Source organism: Panthera leo, assembly GCF_018350215.1.
Source record: "Panthera leo isolate Ple1 chromosome A2 unlocalized genomic scaffold, P.leo_Ple1_pat1.1 chrA2_random_Un_scaffold_41, whole genome shotgun sequence".
Taxonomy (NCBI): domain Eukaryota; kingdom Metazoa; phylum Chordata; class Mammalia; order Carnivora; family Felidae; genus Panthera; species Panthera leo.
In genome coordinates this window covers 122,560-143,625 of record NW_024962216.1, presented here as the reverse complement: position 1 = coordinate 143,625, position 21,066 = coordinate 122,560, and the positions used below count along the sequence as shown (strand labels likewise).

Sequence of the window (21,066 nt, the reverse complement as noted above, 5' to 3'; positions counted from 1 at the left end):
TTAAAGTATTATTTAGCCCCACAAGGTGTCTTTACGTTTGACAAGTCTTATTTGGAATGAATCCATATAAGGAAAATCTTTACATATGCATACAAAAAGGCAGATAGACTAAACTTCTTTTCTAAAGACTGAGATAAATGAGACTAGCATTTTAATTTGCACAGGAAGAGAGGGATGGGGGGAAAGAAAGTAAAATATGAAAATATCCTCGAGATGCTTCAACTGGATTATTGTCCCTATCCTTAACAAAGAGAAAAAAAATCACGTATTTAGAACAGATACCCTCTTGGAAATGATAGTTATGTTGCAATATTGGTGGTATCAGGATGGCATGCTGGTTTCCAACGAGTCCTGCTCTTATTATGTAGGTATCAGAACCCATTTCTGACACAGCTCTCTCTGGGAAATAAAAGAAGGCATCTCTTAAAAGTGATTTTATAGCAGAGAGTGCTCAGAAGAACTCACATTCTGAGGGAAAAGTTTCAAGAGTGGTACATAAGTAAGAACTTAGTAGAAAAGATCTCAAAGGCTTGAAACTAAATTTTTTGGTCCTGAACTCACTCTTTCTTTCCCTTTATTTGTTCATTTTTTCCTTCCCTCCCTTCAGAGAAATAAACTATTAGAAACCATATTTTCAAACATATCAAAAACTTCATCTTTTTGAGGAAATGAAATTCATCTTTACAATGTAAGAGATGCAAATAAATTTAAGCTATTCTTGAAAATAAAACATTTTCTGATGATTATGTATAAGAGGACTCTTCATGAAGATTTAATTTGAATGGGTACTGACTCACTTGTAACAGCAATCTTGAAACTACTTTGCAAAACAAAAGTAAGTGACTGACATTATTCTGCCATCTACATGCTAGAGAAGTAGAATCATTAAGTTCAGCAATCTTTACACTGTATGATACTGGGAACTCTGGAATTTCCACAAAGATATTTCTGGACACAGAAATGAGAGCGCCCTGAATTTCCCAAGTGACATTAAGCAAGCAGCTGGATTTTGTTTTTTACATACATCAGGGTTCCTCATAACATTTTATAGGAAGACATGACTCTCTATCTTTGGAAGAACACTAAGTGAATCTGTGTTTTAGAATAGAAAATCAGAAAATTCTAACACATTATTTTCCACCAATTTTGGGTTTTTTTTCCCCTTGTTGCAGAAACACTTAGATATTTTTAGGAGTTGTCAAATTTACAAGCTGCATCTCGTGTTCTTAATGATGCCAATACAACCACATTTTTCTTCACAAATATTTTCACCTCTACCGACCATGTCATCATTTATAAATGATTGCCATGTGAAGATAAACCACCTTGATGGAAATGCCTTATAAAGGCCAGACATGGCTGTTGTAAAAATAAACTCAATCAGTAGTTCTCGTCATTATTTTTCCTCCTCTGATATTAAAAGGATAGATTAAGACTAAATGATCAAAGAGTAGTTCAGCATCATGGCCAAGTACCATAGATGGAGCAGAGGGGACTAGTCTTGGAAAAGTGTGTGAATTCTTTGAAAATCATTGGGTTTGGCTTTTAAATTGTGACAGTTGTACTTGCACACTGAAAATTAACAACACAGACAGCAACCATACACATATTTCAAATAATTTAGAGCAATTATGCTAGTAATTTAAGCAAATAACTCACTAGCTGAATTACTTGGATACTGCAAATATCTTTTTTTTAATGTGAAATGCTTATATATATTTTATATATATATAATATATAATGTATATATTATATAATATATATTGTTCCTTTTTCATTCTGGGCAAGGATGTACAAGAAATTAAACTCCTTTAGGTAATGAAATCGCTAACCTATCAGAGTTCTTCAGTGATTCCTAACCCATTTGCAAGAATTCCCCCAACATCAAAGACTCTTCCATGTCCATACTTAGGAAGATTTTGCACCTCATGGGAGCTTTCCCTGGTGGAAATGTTCTAGTTTGAACCCAAAATGTTGTCTTCCCTGAAAGAGGCCATTTGTTAACAAGTCCTGAGGGTGCTGTTGATTATCTCAAGCTTTTGTCTGGAAAAGTTGTTTTTGATGTTTTTTTCAGACAAAACCTAAAGCCCAGCTGGAAAGACATAATTCAGAAATATATTGTTCTTTATTTTTTTTGAGCATCTTTTCTTTTCCCTTACCCATAGAGATAAACACACACACGCACACACACACACACACGTGTTTGCAGAAATATTTTGTTCAAGATATTTTTCTCTGAATGTTTGAACTTTTGTGTGTACACACACACAAACACACACACCCTGTAATTTAGATACTGCTGTTATTTCAGACACTGCTGTTTCAGAAAGAGCTGGTACTGGAGTTGGTCTTATCTTACATACTTTTACTTTTCCTCTTTCCATTTTAGATTACAGCATATGTAACATATATTTATACGCATATCAAGACTTAACTAATTTTCCCATTAAATTATAGAGGTGGTATGAGAGAAAGAGCAGGGAGGGGCAGAGAAAGAGAGAATCAGAATCCGAAGAGAGAATCCAGAGAGACACAGAATCCGAAGCAGGCTCCAGGCTCTGAGCTGTCAGCACAGAGCCAGATGCAGGGCTTGAACTCACAGACCTTGAGATCATGACCTGAGCTGAAGTTGGACAGTTAACCGACTGAGCCACCCAGATGCCTCAATATTTATTAACGTTGTTACAACCATAGCAAGAATGCAACATTATACTCTGTCTTTGTTTTCTGTTTTGTGATTATTTGAATTTTCCACATCTCCTATAATTATGGCCTTGATTTCTACATAATATTTTTATGAATGTGTTTACTATAATTTGCTTATTTATTTCTTTATTAGCCACTTAGAAAGAGAGGGAAAGCTATCCTCTTCTTCATTTAAATTTTAATTTACCATAAATTCTCAACTACGAAGTTTCCTAAGCCAAATAACATAACATTTCTATTCTTACTACTGTTAAATTGAAATACAAAATAATTACATAAATTCAACTTACACCAACAAATTGAGAGTGATCTGATTTCACCATAACATTTCTTGTATTTCTACTATAATTTAAATATATATAATATATATAAACATAATACTTCATAGATATATAATGAGATATTCTTATTTACTCTTTAAAAATTTTTTTTAAAAAGATGTGTCTTATTTTTTAAATGATTGATGAAATTGAAATAAAGGGAATAATTACCTTCTTTCTTTAAGCTTTTCTTAAATTAGGCTTAAATGACAAATAATTTTTATCTACTGTCTTAAAGTTATTCTGCAACAAGTAAACTGAAAACAATGCCAACTTCATTTTTATCTACTATTTGAATGATATTCTGTAAAAATCAACCAGAAATTTTGGTTTCCACTATCTATGAAATGGGAAAAAGCCAGAACACGGGGATTTTGGCAATGTCTTCTGGTTGTGAGAAACAGACAAGTTCAAGTTGCCTGTTGACAACTTGACAACCGTAATTAAAGTTGACTACAAGTATATAAAGACTAAGAAGTCTCAACTGTAACCCCACAATTAATTTTCATAGAATGGTAACATCCTATATGACTGTGCAATAAGGAAAAACAGCTCGAAAGCCCAAGCAGCCACTCTCCTAGTGATGCCTCTGAAATGCTCATCTTGACAAATCAGCATCCATATGACTTCGCTTCAGTTTGGCTTACATTTTATTTCCTCATACTGCTGACGGTAACTATATCTTTTGCTGTACGTTGTTTCTCTACCTGTGTTTATTCAAGGCTTCCACTGGCTAATTGCTTGTATTTAGTGTGTTTTTAAAAACATCTTTATTGGGGTAAAAATTCTCCCATTTAAAACCTAAAATTCAGTGGGTTCAGTATATTCATGGAGTGGGTACAAAAAGAAACTTTGTATCCATTAGCATTTCCTTCATATATGTACCTATAAGTGGCATCATTGGATCACATGGTAGTTATATTTTTCATTTTTTGAGGAAATTCCATACTGATTTCTATAATGGCTTTATCAACTTACATTACCACCAACAGTGCACAAGAACTCCCTTTTCCCCACATCTTTGCCAACCCTTGTTACCTCTTGTCTTTTTGATAATACCTACTCTAATAGGTATGAAGTGATATCTCACTGTGGTTTTGATTTTCAATCCTCTGATGATTAGTGATGTTGAATAGTTTTCATACACCTGTTGGTCATCTGTTGAAAGATGTCTATTCAGGTCTCTTGCCCATTTTTTAAATCGCGTTATTTGTTTTCTTGCTATGGTGTTGAGTTCCTTATACGATTTGGGTATTAACCTTTTATCAGATGTATGGTTTGCAAATAATTTCTCCCATTCATTAACTTGTCACCTCACTCTGTTGATTGTTTCCTTTGCTGTACAAAAGACTTGCAACTGTAAAACTACTAGAAGAAAACATAGGGGAAAAGCTTCATGACATTTGTCTGGGCAATAATTTTTAAAATATGACTTCCAAAGCACAGGCTACAAAATCAAAAATAGACAAATGAGATTGTATCAAAGTAAAAAGTTTCTTACCGACTCTTCTCTTAGATTCAATCTCCTGGCAATCCCATACATTTAACATTTCATCTCAGACACTATATTTTTTTCAGCTTTAGTTTTCCTATTTGGTTTTTTTCATAGTTTCTATCTTTCTAATGAGATTTCCTGTCTCTTCAATTATTATCTGCATATTTTCCTTTATGTCCATGAGCACAATTAATAAGCTATTTTAAGTAAATCTTGGTCAGCTTATTGCCGTATGTGCAGTATTGTATACTTTCTTTAGTACTGGTGACATTTTAATGTTTCTTCATGTGTGTATTAATTTTTGACATGGTCAATAATATACCGTCAATAATATGTAGATTCTGGATTCTGTTATGCTCCTGTGAAGAGATTTCTATTTTTTTTAGAATGTTATTAACTTGGTTTCAAACAGAAAACTTTTTTTTTAAGTTTATTTACTTCCAGATAGAGACTGTGAGCAGGAGAGGGGCAGAGAGACGGGGGGGAGAGAGAATCCCAAGAAGGCTCCATGCTCTCAGTTCGAAGCTTGACATGGGGCTTGAACTCATGAATTGTGAGATCATGACCTGAGCCAAAACCAAGAGTCAGACACTTAACTGACTAACCCACCCAGGTACTCCTCAAACAGAAAACTTTTATGTCCCCTGCATTAGACATCTGCTGAAATCTCAATTTAATTTTTCTTCTTTACTTATCTGAGCCACATGGAATCTACCATGCATAGTTCAGACATCAAACTTTTTTGCAAGAGTTTATGCAGATAATTCAGGGCTCCCCTTCCCTGACTGCTTCTCTTTTAAGACCCTCTCCCCTCATTTTTCAGCTCTTGTGTTTGCCTTGAACTCTGTTCTATGCTTTTTCAAGCCAGTAAGATGACTTTAGCCACTATCCAAGTTCTAGCAATCTCATAGGATAGGGTAAAGCTGTGAAATAATAAACTTTCTCAGGGACAGTTACTTCTTTCAATTGTCAATTCCCTTCTCTGCTCTCTTCAGTCAATCTCCAGTGTTTTCTTATTATATTTTATTTTATCTAGAATTTATAGTTCTTATCTGTGGGATGACTAGGCTAATAGGAGATACTTAGTCATTACTGGTAGGCAGCTTCCTCCATCATCACACATAAAAGCTTCTAAAAGCTTCCTACATGATTCTAATGTGCAAATTTGAACACCACTGATTTTAACCCTAATTTCTTCTTTTCTGAACTGCAACTAAATATATTGCCTTTAAGTTCCAGTTTAGCTCTAGCCTGTGTTCTCATTATTATGCATTACCTTGTTTGTCCTGTCCACTATTAGTAAAAGGTACTGAAACACGGTATGAAGTGTATCCTTATTTAGTATGCCTTCGTGTTTTTAGCATACTTTAGGCTCCTGGTTGATAATTGATGAGTACTGCAAAAATTGATTGATATCTTACATCTTCCTTCTTTAACTTAGACAAAAGAGTAATATTACAAAATACTAGTTTCACAAAGAAACAATGTATCCTTTCAAGTAAAAAGCGTAAGTTTTTCCATATAAAAAGCAGTTAAAGACAACATGCCACTAAATAAATCACTAATTATATAATTATTTAAACAATCTGGATATTCCAACATGGTAAGAGCATAGGGCAAAAAGAAGCAAATGATTTCTATTCTAGAGATCAGTTAATTTATAGTATTTCAGCAGTTGGAATCTATATTTTACATAAAATTTTAAGAGCTGGTATAATAATTCCTGATCAAAAATAACAATTTCTTAATGGAAAATTGCTGATCTTCCAGGATTTAAATGTTTTCGTTTTGTTTTGTTTTTCTAGAACGGTTTCTGAAATTGAGTGTTAGAAAAGGAGTAACAGTGATAAAAAAGGAAAGAATAAAGACTAAAATCTTTTGAAGAACATTTTTGTATCCTTTGGGAGAATTATAGAGGCATGTCAGATATACAATTTTATGAGTATTTTTTAAAATTAGATTTTAAAATTGTATTTTCCTTCCTTACTAGCACATGGGTAACTTTTCCACTGGTCAATTGCTCCCCAGTTAGCTGGAAACTCTGATGTTTTATTCAGTGCTGTGGGAAAAAATTTTAAATATAATTTCTTTATTGAAGAGTAATGTATAAAAAGAAAAGTAGAAAAATCATAAAAGTAGGACTCAATGATTTTTTACAAACTGAATCCAGCCGTGTAACCAGAAACTAGATAAAAAAAGCAGACATTAATTACCAGAACTTCAAGACCCTTCATTTTGTTCTTTTCCAGTCAACACCTAGCACAAAACACACATAAATAATCATTATGTCTAGTATCATAAACCACTGTATCTTCTTCACTTTGTATTTTATGCAAATAGAATCATACAGCATGTACTTTTGGAGAGGTTACATTCAGATTATTCAACATTCTGTTTGAAATTCATTCATATTTTACATGTAATTATATTTTACATGTAATTATATCATTCATTCTTATTGTTTTCTATATTTTAGTCTGTGAAAATACCCCAGTTCTACTTTTGATTGGTACTTGAGTAGTTGTCTGTTTGGGATTATTACAAATAAGACTGTGATGAACATTCAGGAATATATCCGTTGGTAAATAAATGTATACATTTCTGTTGGATAACAGCTAGGGGTGGAATCAGGAATGAGTATATTCAGCTTTACAGATATTGCCAAGTATTTTTCCAAAGTTGTTGCCCAATGGTAGGTACACTGCTATCAGCAACTGTATAAGAATTCTGGTGTTCCATAACTTCGTTTGCAATATCATTTCATCAATTCTCATGGGTGTGTAGTGTTATTATATTTTGGCTTTTATGTGCTTTTCCTGGATGACTAATGAAGTTGGCATCAGTTCATATATTTATATGTTTATCATCATTTAGAAAGAACCTGTTTATGTATTTTGCCTAGTGTTCTACTGATGTGTCAGCTTTTATATAGCTATCTGTAAAGTACCTTTAAATATACTGACAGCTTTATCAGATATATTCATTGTATCTACTCTTACCTTGTATATCGCCTTTATATTTTCTGAATCATGTTTCTTGATGAACAGTACTTAATTTTAATATGTTCCCATTCATCCATTTATCTTTCATTGTTAATGCTTTTGTGCAATATTAAAATTTTTTTTTCCGACTACAAGGTAACAATTTTTTTCATTTCTCTTTAAGAGCTATAATGTTTATCTTTCACAAATCTGACCTGCAACCCATCTGGAATTAATTTTTGTGTACGGTGTGCAGTAGGATTCAAGATGTATATTTCTTCTAAATGAATATTCAACTGAAGGAGCCCCATTTATTCAAAACACCATTCTTTCTTCCAGTTCATTATAATTTGAGGAAGATAACAATCATTTAATAAGTGGAATCTTGGTGGCCAAAATATGCTTTCAGGATTGTTTATATTAAAGGAAATCAAATATTGTGGTAAGAGAAATGATCTAGAGTAAAAAGATTATCAAATAACAGAAACATCTTTATAATTTGAGCCAAAATTTGTTGAGCTCTTAAATAAGCTAGACTTCCATGCATCATTTTTAAAGTAAACATTTTATATTAAAATACCTTTAAAAGGGCATCTGGGTGGCTCCGTCGGTTAAGTGTCCGAATTTGGCTCAGGTCATGATCCCATGGTTCGTGGGTTTGAGCCCCTCATTGGGCTCTGTACTGAAAGCTCAGAGCCTGGAGCCTGCTTCAGATTCTGTGTCTCCTTCTGTCTCTGCCCCTCGCCCACTCGCACTCTGTCTCTCTCTCAAAAATAACTAAACATTAAAAAATATTTAAAAAAATACCTTTAAGTTTATAGGAAAGTTGTAAAGATAATGCAGAGAGTTCTCATATATGCCACACCCAGTATCTTCTATTGTTAACATTTTATGTTATTATGGTATATCATCATAATTAATAAAGTAATATTTAGTAAGTTGTTATGTACTAAAGTCCATGCTTTATTCAGATTTCCTTCAGTACAGTATTGACATAAAGACAGACACATAAATCAATGGAAGAGAATCCAGAGCCTAGAAATAATCCCTTCCAAAAATGATTATATAAATATATATGATTTTTGACAAGGATGCTCAGACCATACAGTGGGGATAGGACAATATTTTCAACAAAAGGTACTGGGAAAATTGTATGCAAAGAATGATGTTGGACCCTCACCTTACATTGTATATAAAAATTAACTGAAAGTGGATCAAAGACCTAAACATAAGTGCTGAAACTATAAAACTCTCAGAAGAAACCACAGGGTAAAATATTTGTGACACTGGATTTAGCAATAATTTCTTGTATATAACACCGAAAGTACAAGCAACAAATGTAAAAAAAAATAGACAAATTTGACTACATCAAAATTAAACATTTTATACATAAAAGGACACTATCAACAGGGTTTAATTCTGCCTTGTTTTAATGTTTATTTATTTTTGAGAGAGAAAGACACAGAGTTTGAGCAGGAGAAGGGCAGAGAGAGAGGGAAACCCAGAATCTGAAGCAGGCTCCAGGCTCCGTGTTGCCAGCACAGAAGCTGATGGGGTTCAAACCCACAAACCATTGGATCATGACCTGAGCTGAAGTCGGATGCTTAACCAAGTGAACAACCCAGGTGCCCTAACTCTGTCTTTTAAAGACAACGCAAAGAATAGGAGAAAATATTTGCAAATCATGTAGCTCAAGTGGTTAATATCAAGAATATATAAATAACTAATACAACTAAAGAACAGAAAAACAAACAACCCAATTTAAAAATGGACAAAGGACTGAGTAAATTTCTGAGTAAATGAAGATATACTAATGACCAATAAGGACTTAAAAAAATGGTCAATGTCGCTAATCATTAGAGAAGTGCACATCAAAATCACAAGGAGATACCACTTCATACACACAAAAATAGCTATTATGAAAAGAAAATAGAAAATAGCAAGGGCTGGCAAGGATGTGGAGAAATTGGAACCCTGTGCACTATTGGTAGAAATGTGAAATGGTGTAGCACTATGGAAAAAGTATAGTGGGTCCTCAAAAAACACTGAAAACAGAATTACCATATAACTGAGCAATTCCACTTCTTGGTGTACATTCAGAAGAATTGAAAGCCAAACTTGGGCAGATGTTTGTACATCCAGGTGCAAAGCAGCATTAGATACAATAGTCAAAAGGTGAAAGCAACTTGACAGATGAATGGTATCTTAGTGGGTTTGAGCTTCTCTAACAAAAATACCATAGACTGGGTGGCTTATATACAACCTAAATTCATTTCACAAGGCTCTGAAGGCTGGGAAGTCTAAGATCAAGGCACTGGCAGATTCAGTGTCTGGTGAGAACCTGTTTCCTGGTTCATAGATGTGGGGCTCTCTGGGGCCTCTTTTAAAAAGAGCACTAATCCCATCCGTAAAATTTCCACCATCATGACCCCATTCACTTCCCAAAGCCCCCACTTCTAAATACCATCTTATTGGACACTAGGTTTCAACATATGAATTTGGAAGCAGGGGGACACAAACATTGATTTTATAGCAAATGGATAAACATAATATGGTATATATGGTCAACTATTATTCAGCTTCAGAGAGGAAGGAGATTCTGACACATGATATCACATGGGTAAATCTTAAGATAGTATGCTTAGTGGGAGGCCTGGGTGGGCTCAGTTGGTTAAGAGACCAACTCTTGATTTTGGCTTCAGTCGTGATCTCACGGTTTGTGGGTTTGGGCTCCTGATGAGGCTCTGCCCTGACAGTGCAGAGCCTGCTTGGGATTCTCTCTCTCTCTCTGCCCCTCCTGTCTCTTGTCTCTTTGGCAAAACAAATGAATAAAATTAAAAAAAAGAAGATTCAGACTACATTTTAAAAAAAGGATATTATGCTTAGTAAAATAAGCTAATTACAAAAGGACAAATATCATATGATTCCACTTATTTAAAGTACCAATGGTGGTCAAATTAATAGGGACAGAAAGTAGAATGTGGTTGGCAGGGGTTAGGGGGATGGAAGTACGGGGAATTACTGTTGAATAGGTACAGTTTCAGTTTTGGAAAATGAGAAATATTCTGGAGGTGGATCGTGGTGCACACCACCGTGCACACAAGTGTGAATGTACTTAATGCCACTGAACTGTACACTGAAAAATGGTGAAAGTGGTAAAGTGAATGTGTAATTTACCCCAGGTTTAAAACTTAAAAAATAAAGCTGGAAAAAAACCAATTATGTGGTGTCTCTGTATAATTATTCATAAATTTTTAAATTTTTTAAATGTTTATTTATTTTTGAGACACAGAGAGAGAGAGAGAGAGAGAACCAGAGCATGAGCAGAGGTGGGACAGAGAGAGAGAAAGACACAGAATCCGAAGCAGGCTCCAGGCTCTGTGCTAAGGGGCTCGAACTCAAGAAATGTGAGATCGTGACCTGAACCAAAGTCGGATGCTTAACTGACTGAGCCACCCAAGTGCCCCATGTTTTAATATTAATTTTGAAAAATTCATCTCAGAGATGGGAAGTAGTTTGTCCAAGACCCTCAGCTAATACTTGCCTAAGCAGGTTTTAGCTAACTCCAAGGTAACATATTTTTAACTATAGATAGATAGATGGTAGGTAGATGATGATGATGAAAGATAGATTTATAGATAGATAAACAGACAGGACTTGCTACTTCATATCATAAAAAATTGTTTTATTTTTTCTGTTTATCAGTAAAAATATGATCTTAGTCCTAAAAGTTTTATAAATAATTGATAATTTTATATTTAAATCACCTTCCATGCATGCGCTCAAACCAAAATTCTGGGAATTATTCTTGATTTCTCTCTTAATTTTACCCACACGTAAACCATTAGCAAGTATCTTTAGCTCTGGTTCCTTAACATCTCCTACATCTTTCCATCTCCCCACTTCCATCATTTCTAGCCTGGTCTAAAACACAATCACGTTTCACCTAGACTATATTAATAGCCTCCTAACTTCTTTTTATATCCCCCTACAGTTTTTCTCTACAGATTTCATGGCCCAAAATAAACAAAAGCTATGACTCCTCAAGGATGGGTATACGTTTTTGTGAAGGATCAGAGAGTAAATATTTTAGGCCATGTGGATCATATAGTCTTCACTGCAAATACCTAACTCGGCCATGTAGCATGAAAATAGCCACAGATAGGGGCACCAAGGTGGCTCAGTTGGTTGAGCCACCGACTTTGGCTCAGGTCAAGATCTTACAGTTTGTGAGTTTGAGTCCCGTGTTGGGCTCTGTGCTGACAGCTGAGAGACTGCAGCCTACTTTAGATTCTGTGTCTCCCGCTCTCTCTGCCCCTCCCCTGCTCACAGTTTGTCCCTCTTTGTCTGTGAATAATAAATAAACATTAATTTTTTTTAATGAAAAAATAGCCGCAGATAATACACGAAGGTAAACAAAAGTGTGTGGTGGCATTTCAATAAAACCTGTTTACAAAAATTAAGATGCTGCTGAATTTGACCCACCCCTTCCCTAACTGAGGACTAACCAAACACTTCCCCTTGCCTTAGAATAAAGTACAAGTTCTTTAACTGACCCATGAGACTTTACATGATCTCGCCACTGTCTTATCTTCCCAAACTTTTCCACCATTTGTCCTACTCTGTATTCTGTATACTCCTTCTTTCCCTCACAATTGTTTGAACCTGAAAGTTTATTGTCAGCATATAACTTATACATCAACTTTTTATTCTGCCTGCAGTGCTCTTCTCCCAGACTTTTTGCACAGCTGGTGACTGATAATTTGCAACTCTTCTTCAACCCAGCACCTTGTAAGGAAAGGCCTTCCCATGCCACACAATCCACGTGCTCTGGCTCTATGATGGGCAGTATAAATGACTCTGCTTTATTTCCTTTAAGACATTTGCATTTATCTGAAATGATTCTGTTGGCTTGTTATCCAGAGTGCATATTCACCTCTACCCTACCTCCCCAAAATACATTGTAAGCCTCAGGAGTAAGGGCCTATACCTTTCCTATTGCCTGTTCCATCCTCCACCCCTACAATGGTTCCAGGCATATAGCAGGTGCTTGCTAAATTATTCATAACAGAAAACATGAAAGAAGTGTTTATGAGAGATTTTTATATGTATCTACTGGATCTTCAGTTGAATGTAGAATAACTCATTAATGCCATAATTCAACACTTCAGCAAAATTGCCAAAGATCATCTCCACTGACAATAACCCCAATAAGCATATTTAATTATAAACACAAAACTAGTCTGTTTTATACCCCCAAAAGTACATAAGTATGAAATTAAAGTTTAGTGATGTCATCACTCATCTTATAAAATCTTTCAATAGTTCTTAAAATATAGGATTTTTTAGCTTAAAAATATTGTGCTCTTGTGATGTTATAAACAAGCAAATGATGAGAAATTACATTAAATACACAAATATATTTGTATGATAAAACACTATTCCTGTTTTATTTCCTAAAGGTCGATGCATAGGTTAACTGTTTATTTTTAGTTTAATGTATTCGTTTACACATCACACAATTGTCCTTTCTTTATATTTACATTTAAGCTAATTTCAAAGTAGGGACTTTTCCATTGAAACGGCGCTTGCATAATATAAACACATGATTTCCATTCACAGATTTTAATGTATCATTATTAAAATAACCACTAAATATTATTTGTCTGCTCATAAATTCTAACTTCAGAATAAACAAATGCTCTTGAATCTGTTTTACTTCTGTGTTTTTACCAATAGGTGGCAATGAACATTCCTCCCTACATTTGCTTTACCATAATTGGAGACAACGTAAATCCTGTGTCCTAACAGTACAGGATTTTACTAAAGAGTAGTTACAGGAAAGAAATGTAATCTAAAAGGCAACCCATTCTTATTATCCACCACCTCCAATTTTTAAACTTTTCTTTAGATGTTAAGCTAAAATCATCAAGCAACGTTTCTGTAGTAATCCCCGGTCTGTCTGGTGAGACCATGCAATGTAATTCTCTAACCATTCTATATGGCAGTTCTGAAGCTATTAGAGAAGTTATCTTTTCTGATGTAGCATTACAAATTTTATCAACCTTTTTTCCTGAGACACGGTATGGCTTCAGATGCTCCATGCTGCTTAACCTTTTTTTTGTTGTTGTTTATTTATTTAGAAAGAGAGAGCAAGTGGGGGTGGTGGGTAGGCAGAAAGAGAGGGTGGAGAGAGAATCCCAAGCAGGCTTTGCACTGTCAGTGTAGAGCCCAGTGCGGGGCTCGAACTCACAAATTGTGAGATCATGACCTTGTGGAACCCAAGGAATTTAACAAAAATCCCCTACCCCTGGACAAGCAGAGCAAGACTAACTCCATTTTGTGCTACACCCACCATCTCATGTATAACCCCCACCCAAGTCAAGCCACTGAGCACACCCTTACTGGAAACCGGCTCATATAGGAATGCGGAACCCCTAACCACAAAAGAATGTAAACCCTGCCTTTCGCCCGCCAAACTTGCGCCCCAATTCTGACAAGAGTGATAGGCTAGTTCAAACAGTTACTATAGGGTAAATTGTGATTCAATTGGCCACCTGCGTGTGGACGGACATGATTATGCAACTTTCTGTGTGTGTTACAATCTCATTGGCCACTGGCCCCTATAAAACTGCTATACCACTTAACCTAGTGGTCCAAGTCCCTGCTCCACTGTGTTGGGTATACTTGGGCCCAAGCTTGAGCTTACAAATAAACCTTCATGCGTTTGCATCGGTATCGGCTCCTTGGTGGTCTCTCGGATTCGAAATCGGGGGCATTACAACCTGAGCCAAAATCAAGAGTCAGATGCTGAACTTACCGAGCCACCCACGCACCCCAACTGCTTAAATTTCTTTGACATCTTCCAACTAGTTTGTGTCCATTTTAAAATACAACATCCAAGTGGAATCGTAGTGTACAACATAGGCAATGCAAAATTCAGTGGGACTATTATTCACCTTCCTTACGGAAACTATATTTCTATTAATCCACCTCAAAACTTCACTGTCTTCCATCCGGTATGTCACACTAAGATTTTTTACTAGGATCATATATTTTTAAATTTTTTTTTTAACGTTTATTTATTTTTGAGACAGAGAGAGACAAAGCATGAACGGGGGAGGGGCAGAGAGAGAGGGAGACACAGAATTGGAAGCAGGCTCCAGGCTCTGAGCCATCAGCCCAGAGCCCGACGCGGGGCTTGAACCCACTGACGGCGAGATCGTGACCTGAGCCGAAGTCGGCCGCTCAACCGACTGAGCCACCCAGGTGCCCCAGGATCATATATTTTTAAAAAGATCCTCAGATCTTATTCACATCTTGCATTTTGAAATAAGTTCAAGCTTGTTTTATCTTTGGTGTCTTAATTTTTTATCTCAGCCAGTTGATATCACTTTGAATATTGATTGGTCTTCTGTTGTGTTTGATCATCTCTCCCAGATTTAATATCCACAATATAACAAATTTCTCTTTTTCTTTTTACCCAAATTATTGTTTTCATTTCTCAAGAATTCTTAACTGAGTTAAAAACTTCTGAAGTTCCAGAGTCTCCACCAGACATTTTATTGCTTGATGTTTTTACACTGGAAATTGTGATCCACAACAGAAGACACCCACCTATATACTTAACCATGTGAATGGCATAAATCAAATTTTTGGTAATCAGGGATGTCAGTTCTGACTGAGGCATTTCTGAAATAGAGTGCACCTGAGTTGTATTTTAGACTTTCATCGTAGACTTGATGTATTACATGTAATTCTCACTATATACCACAAATATCATCAAAAGCTACTTTACCATCAGCATAATCCTTAGATCATAATTTTGACCATTCTCCCCAGTCATACTCATTCATATCTGTATCAACTTCATTGCTCAAATCACATGAGGAACTAAAACTTTGTGAAAAGTCTTTCAATGTAACTTTTCAACCATCACTTCAATGGCCCACAAAGAGTCAATATCTGTTGCAATCTTTATTTACTTATTTTACCTCTACCTCTATTATAGTTCTTCTTCATCTTATGTATAGCTTAAATCATGAAGGAGATATCTCACAGCAAAACAAACTCCTGTCAGATTTTGTGCCACATGTTTACAAAGGCATCATTGCCTAATTACAGCTGTGTTGGTCCACAAGCCACAGCTCAGAATTATTCAGTATGAAGCAGCAAGGGAGGCTTTGATGTAGAGCCCTTAACGCAAGACAATGCAAATGACATTTTCTAACAATTTTTCCCCCATTAATGAATAGTACTTCAGGGAGTATAAAGGCAAGAGGCATGCAATTTCTGAACTATTTAAATTGCTAATTACATCTGTACAGCAGGTGTATTCCTAATGCAGACAATTACAATGGCTCCTAAGTGTTTGTCTTACAGTTGCTAATTACTGCAGAAGCCAATTAGTTACCACCACACCCCCCACAGTCCCCAGGCAGTGGCCCTGCTGCTTGTATACCACAGCCACAGGCAGCAGGAAATCTATACACCAGCAATTAGCTGCTGGCAGGAAGTCCCAGACTCTGGAGGCTAAGGGGCGGGGCTTTGGGGTCTCGCCCTTTGCCCTTTGCTGTGGTCACTTGCCATGCTCCACATGCGCGCCCCTGTTTGTGCCATGTTCCAGGGAGGCGTCACAAGGGCCCGGCTCAGTCACTCAGGCTCAGTGCCTGCTTAACTATGAAAGGAGTCAGAAGCTCAGGAGGCGCTCTCCAGCTTTTTTACTCCCATCTCACAATCATTTGAGGCACAACCAGCCCAATATGGGCAACCTGCTTTGTAAGTTTCGTTTCCCACCCCGTCGCCTTCCGATGTCTGGCCGTGGTCGGCCCTTTCCCCCACCTTCTCCAGTGATGCTGTTCCACAACCTTGCGGGGACCACCCCGCTGCTCCTTCACTTGCCCTGGGCTCTGGGCACAGGCTATTCCACCGGGATCATAGGCCTTACCAGCTAGTTTATACATCCAGCCAAAGAGGCCGTACCCCATCCTGCAGGCCGCATGTACCCCTCTGGGGATCCTTCCCTTGGTGAACTGGAGTAACTCTCCGAAAAAACCTGTGCTGTCTGCTCATAATTCCATGATGTTTGGACACTCCAGAGCCAAAAGGATCCCTCCTCTGGGGCGCAAATTCACTCTCCCACATTCACTATCTGAGAAGGTAGAGGAAGCTGTGGAGCCGGTACCATCCAGGCACCTCCCACTTTCTTGCCCATATGGGGTGGAGGAGAAGGTCCAAGAAGATCCTAGAAAAAACATGGAGGATCTTGTAGAGACCAAAGGGCAGAATGGTGGGAACAGGGTCCCCCATAACGTTGGGGACATACCATTAAAATCTAGTCCCCTGGAGACCGGTGGGCTTCTCAGTTCCTCACAGTGCAGCCCCACACCTTTGGACCTCCATCCTAATCCTCCAGGAGACAGTTTGAGGGAGAACACCCAGAAGTCTATGATGAACTGCTGCCCTGAAGGCCACGTAGTCACCTCCTCACATGGCCCAGCCGGAAATGTCATGCCTGACACAGATGCTGCAGTGCTCCGCGACCCAACCCCATGCTGCCCCTTACTGCAGGAGACATCAACAAAGGAAGTGTCGGGTGAAAACCATCAGCCTATAGGGGACACATCATACCTATCTAGGAAGGAGATACAGGCTAATGAGCCTTCAGGCATCTCATCAAGGAGCTCTTTTTCCCCCGTATCTGCCAGCAGTAGGCCCTGGAAATGGAAAACATCCACATCACATTCTCGGCCACTGCCACCGCCCCAGTTGTGAGGCCACGGCGAGTTGCCCCCACTTCCTAAGTTTCCTTGCATAGCTATTGACAAAAACCTGGACACCTTGAAGAATACCAAACGTCAGAGGAAAAAGATCTTGGAAGACAAAAGAGAGATCAAAGAAGACTGCTCAGATGCTCAGCCTGCCACTTCTTTATCCCTACTTGCCTCAGAGACTGCTAACTCTCTGCTTTTGGAGAGTCACACTTTGCAAGTCCCTGTTCCTACTGATGACTTGGCTGACCAATCTGCCAAGTCCCCAATTCCCTCTGTCCCTCCATCTTTAACACCAAACATTGGTCAGGAGACAGCACAGATAGTTTCTAAATCTTCTCCAGCTGTTCCTGCTGGTTTTGTTCCTCATCTTAGTTCCAATCTCATTTGTGGAATTCCTGTGAAGAAAGAAGGCCCTCTTCAGCCAGTCACTACTGTAACATATCTTATTTCTGACATCACCACACTTCCTAACACCTCAACCCCCTCCTTACAGCCACCCTCCTGCAACACAGAATCCCCAGTGCCTATGTGTGTAGATTCCCTCCCTCCTATCCTACCCGCCCCTCTTCCAAATCCTTCCACACATAGCCCTGTTTCAATTGTCCAGCCCATCAGTTCTAAGACATTTGCTTCTACCATCGTAGCCAATGCATCTACATCTACCTCCAAGCTTACTTCAGGTCCTGGTGTATTCCACATGGATACCACTCCCCTTTCAAAGGCTGTTATTTTCAGATCTCCCCAAGAATCCAGAATGGGAGCTCCTTCATTTCCCCAGGGCCATTGCAGTTTGAAGCAGAGGTGCCCTGCAAAATCTCCAGTTTTCACCAGCCCACCTGGAGATCAGAAGACAGCCCTTCTCGCTAGTGTTGCTGTTTCCACTAGCTTGTCCCTTACGGATTCTGAGTCACCTCCACTCCAGTAGGCAAGCCCTCTGCAAACTGCAACTCGGCCTGTAACTGTGAAGCCATGGACACTACATCACCATCTCAGGCTTCCATCTTCTGTTCGTCCCCTGAGTCCAGGGACAACCATTTCCCACTTAACACGGTGCTTTATGGTTCTGATAACACACCACCCATGGCAGCACTCTGGTGGCCCATGACTCTATCCATTTACCTAAAAAGTCATCCATTGGACAGACCTCAATTTGCAACCACTCTGACCCAGGAATCACCTCTCAGCCCACAATTGGGCATCATAATGGACAGCAGCCTGACAATTCTCACCTGTTAGGAACACCAGTAGCCTCAACACAAGCTATGGGCCCAACTGCTCTTGTAGCCTAGCCCCCCAGAGACAACACAGTGAAGGCAGGTTTGGCAGGTTCTGCATCTATTACTACACTCAGGATCCAGCTGGCCTCGAGTGACAAGCCAGGCATTCTGCCCATTGGCGTATCTACCACAACAGGCTTTGGAGTTGCCACGGGGATGCCCAGCACCGGGGATGGTGGCTCACCATTAGCTGACAGTACTTCAGGCCAACATGTGTTTTCGGGACCTGCAGCCCCTATGGGCAGTGGTGTGTACATCCCAGGCCCCACTCATTCACAGGCATCTGGAGCATTCAACCTTGGGGCAGGACTGAATGGGGTACCAAGAACCATTTCTGCTCCAACTTTAGGTCAGACAACCTGGAATCGCTGTGGTGATGGCATGGCTGCTGCTGTAGAGGAAAAAATACTGTCACAGTATTTGGACAAAATGCTAGTTCCACCTTGAATCCAGGCACTTGGGGCCCACCCATCCAAAACCCAGGTAGTGGAGCAGTGGGGCAGGGCTGCACTGTTCCCACAGGTGGAGACTCTACAGTCCCCACTACTCATAAGTGCCCCGGGGGCTCATCCCGACAGAGAAAACTTTCCTCAGGTAGAGGAGATGCCACCATGGAGAAGAGGACTAAGAGACCAGGCAGCTTCCCCCTTAAATCTGAGCAGCAGGGAGCCAACCGTCAAAAACCCAGGTGATGGAGTAGTGGGAGAAGGCCATACAGTTCCCGCAGGTGGAGGCCGTCTTGTTATTGTTAGCCAGAAGTGCACCTGGAAGCCATGTATACAAGAACTAATTGCTTCGCGTGGAAGAGCCACTACCAAGCAGAAGACACATGTATCAAGAGGCGTGCGTGTTTACCCCCTACAGAGCCCCTCGGACTTGCCTAGCCACACTGCCTCTGCTGCAGTTGCAAGTGGCAGCACCAGCTCTATGCTTGGACCCACTTGTAGTTCCACCGTCCTTCCACGCAAATGCGGTCCTCCCACCCAGCATACAGATGGTATGCATGGAGGGGACAACGTGATTCCCATGAATCCCATTCTGTGTGAATGTAGAACCTAGTAGTTCTTCACATCAGAATAATTGTGGCCGACCCAATACAAATGCAGCAAGTGCCACAGCAGATGCAGACAGTATCACATCTGTGATGGCAGGCCTCTATGTCGGCACCCCCCATAATAACACTGGGAGCTCACTTACCCCTAACACAGGTGGTGCTCTGGGGAACAGCTCCATGCCTGCTATGACTGGATACACTTATGGTCCCTCAGCCACACAGAGCACATGTACCCCCCATCAGCACAGCGCTGGTGGTGCAATGGGGGGTAGCACCAGGAAATTTTAAACAGAACTTGGACTTGCCCTAGTCAGGTACTCCTCTGACTTTGGAAGATCAAACACTGTGTGTTTCCTGGTCAACTGGGCCTGTGCTCTGGGCATGACTGGAGCACCTTCATAACCTGACTAGGACTTCACCTACAAATTCCTTTCTTTTGTCATGAAGAAGGACCTAATATTCCTCTGCAAATTGGATATAACCAGAAATCGACTTCTTTGCACAAGAAAGGAGCCCAACCCCTTTAAGTGAAACTTACACTGATCTCTTCACACAGAAAGTGTGTACATTGTGTGCATACATGTATTTATGTGTATTTCTCTGCATGTGCATGTATTGGAGGGCAAGGGGCACATGAGCCCCATTTAGAACTACACCAGAAAGACACCAGATTCAAGAAGTTCTAGTGGAGAATGGAAGAAAGCTACATAAATCATCAACCGTGCCATCCCTGGCATGACTGTGAACTTGGCTGACCCAAGCTCTGGACCAGTTTTCTCTGGTCTTGGAATGGGCAGGATACCACTGCTGCCTGTAGGGGCTCCCTTTACCCCTACCTATTTGCCTCCATGGGCCTTTATCCTTCCCACATTGTGTACTTAACGTACATAAAACTTTGTTATTAATCTGTCTTCGCTCATGTGTCTTTTTGACTCAGCAGTAGAGAAAGAATTAAGCTGTGTGAGTGGTGATGGGTTGAGCCAGACTTCACTATGCTGAATTTTCCACCTTGCAGTGACTGGGATTTAGAAGTGGCCACATGCTCTACCTGCACACACTGACTCCTACAATCTTCATTTTGAATGTAAGGGATGACAATCCAAGAGGAAGTAAGGTCCAAAGGAGGGAGTGATGAGGTGACTCACCCTTGCCTCTTCCCTCTGTGTTTCGCTCTTCTTTCACCCCACTCTGACCTTACTAGGGCTAGATAACCTCTGATGTGTCAAAGGAAACCACTCAATGATTTTTTTTTTAGAAATGTTTAAATGTTTTCTTTTGTGTCTTCTTATGTAATTTAGACTTAGGCCAGTCATTCTTACACATTCCTATATCACCCAGAGAGGATAGATTTGAGCCTGGAGGAACAAAGGGAGAAAGGGCACATACCCACTTTGAATTGTTGGAAATTTCAGTTTCTTTGAATGTATCGTGCTGCTTAAATGCAGTAGAAGAGATGCTCT

At 39.1% G+C, this 21,066-nt stretch overlaps 1 protein-coding gene across 1 annotated transcript in view; it reads left to right on the top strand.

Moving 5' to 3' along the window:
• Positions 1–18,627, top strand: part of LOC122212703 (nuclear pore-associated protein 1-like) — a 38,079-nt gene extending 19,452 nt beyond the window's left edge. The window contains exons 3-4 of the mRNA XM_042926664.1: positions 16,443–17,211; positions 17,278–18,627. Of these exons, the coding sequence (XP_042782598.1) occupies positions 16,443–17,211; positions 17,278–18,200 (1,692 nt within the window). The 3' untranslated portion in view covers positions 18,201–18,627. The remainder of the gene's footprint in view (positions 1–16,442; positions 17,212–17,277) is intronic.
• The last annotated feature ends 2,439 nt before the right edge of the window (positions 18,628–21,066 follow it).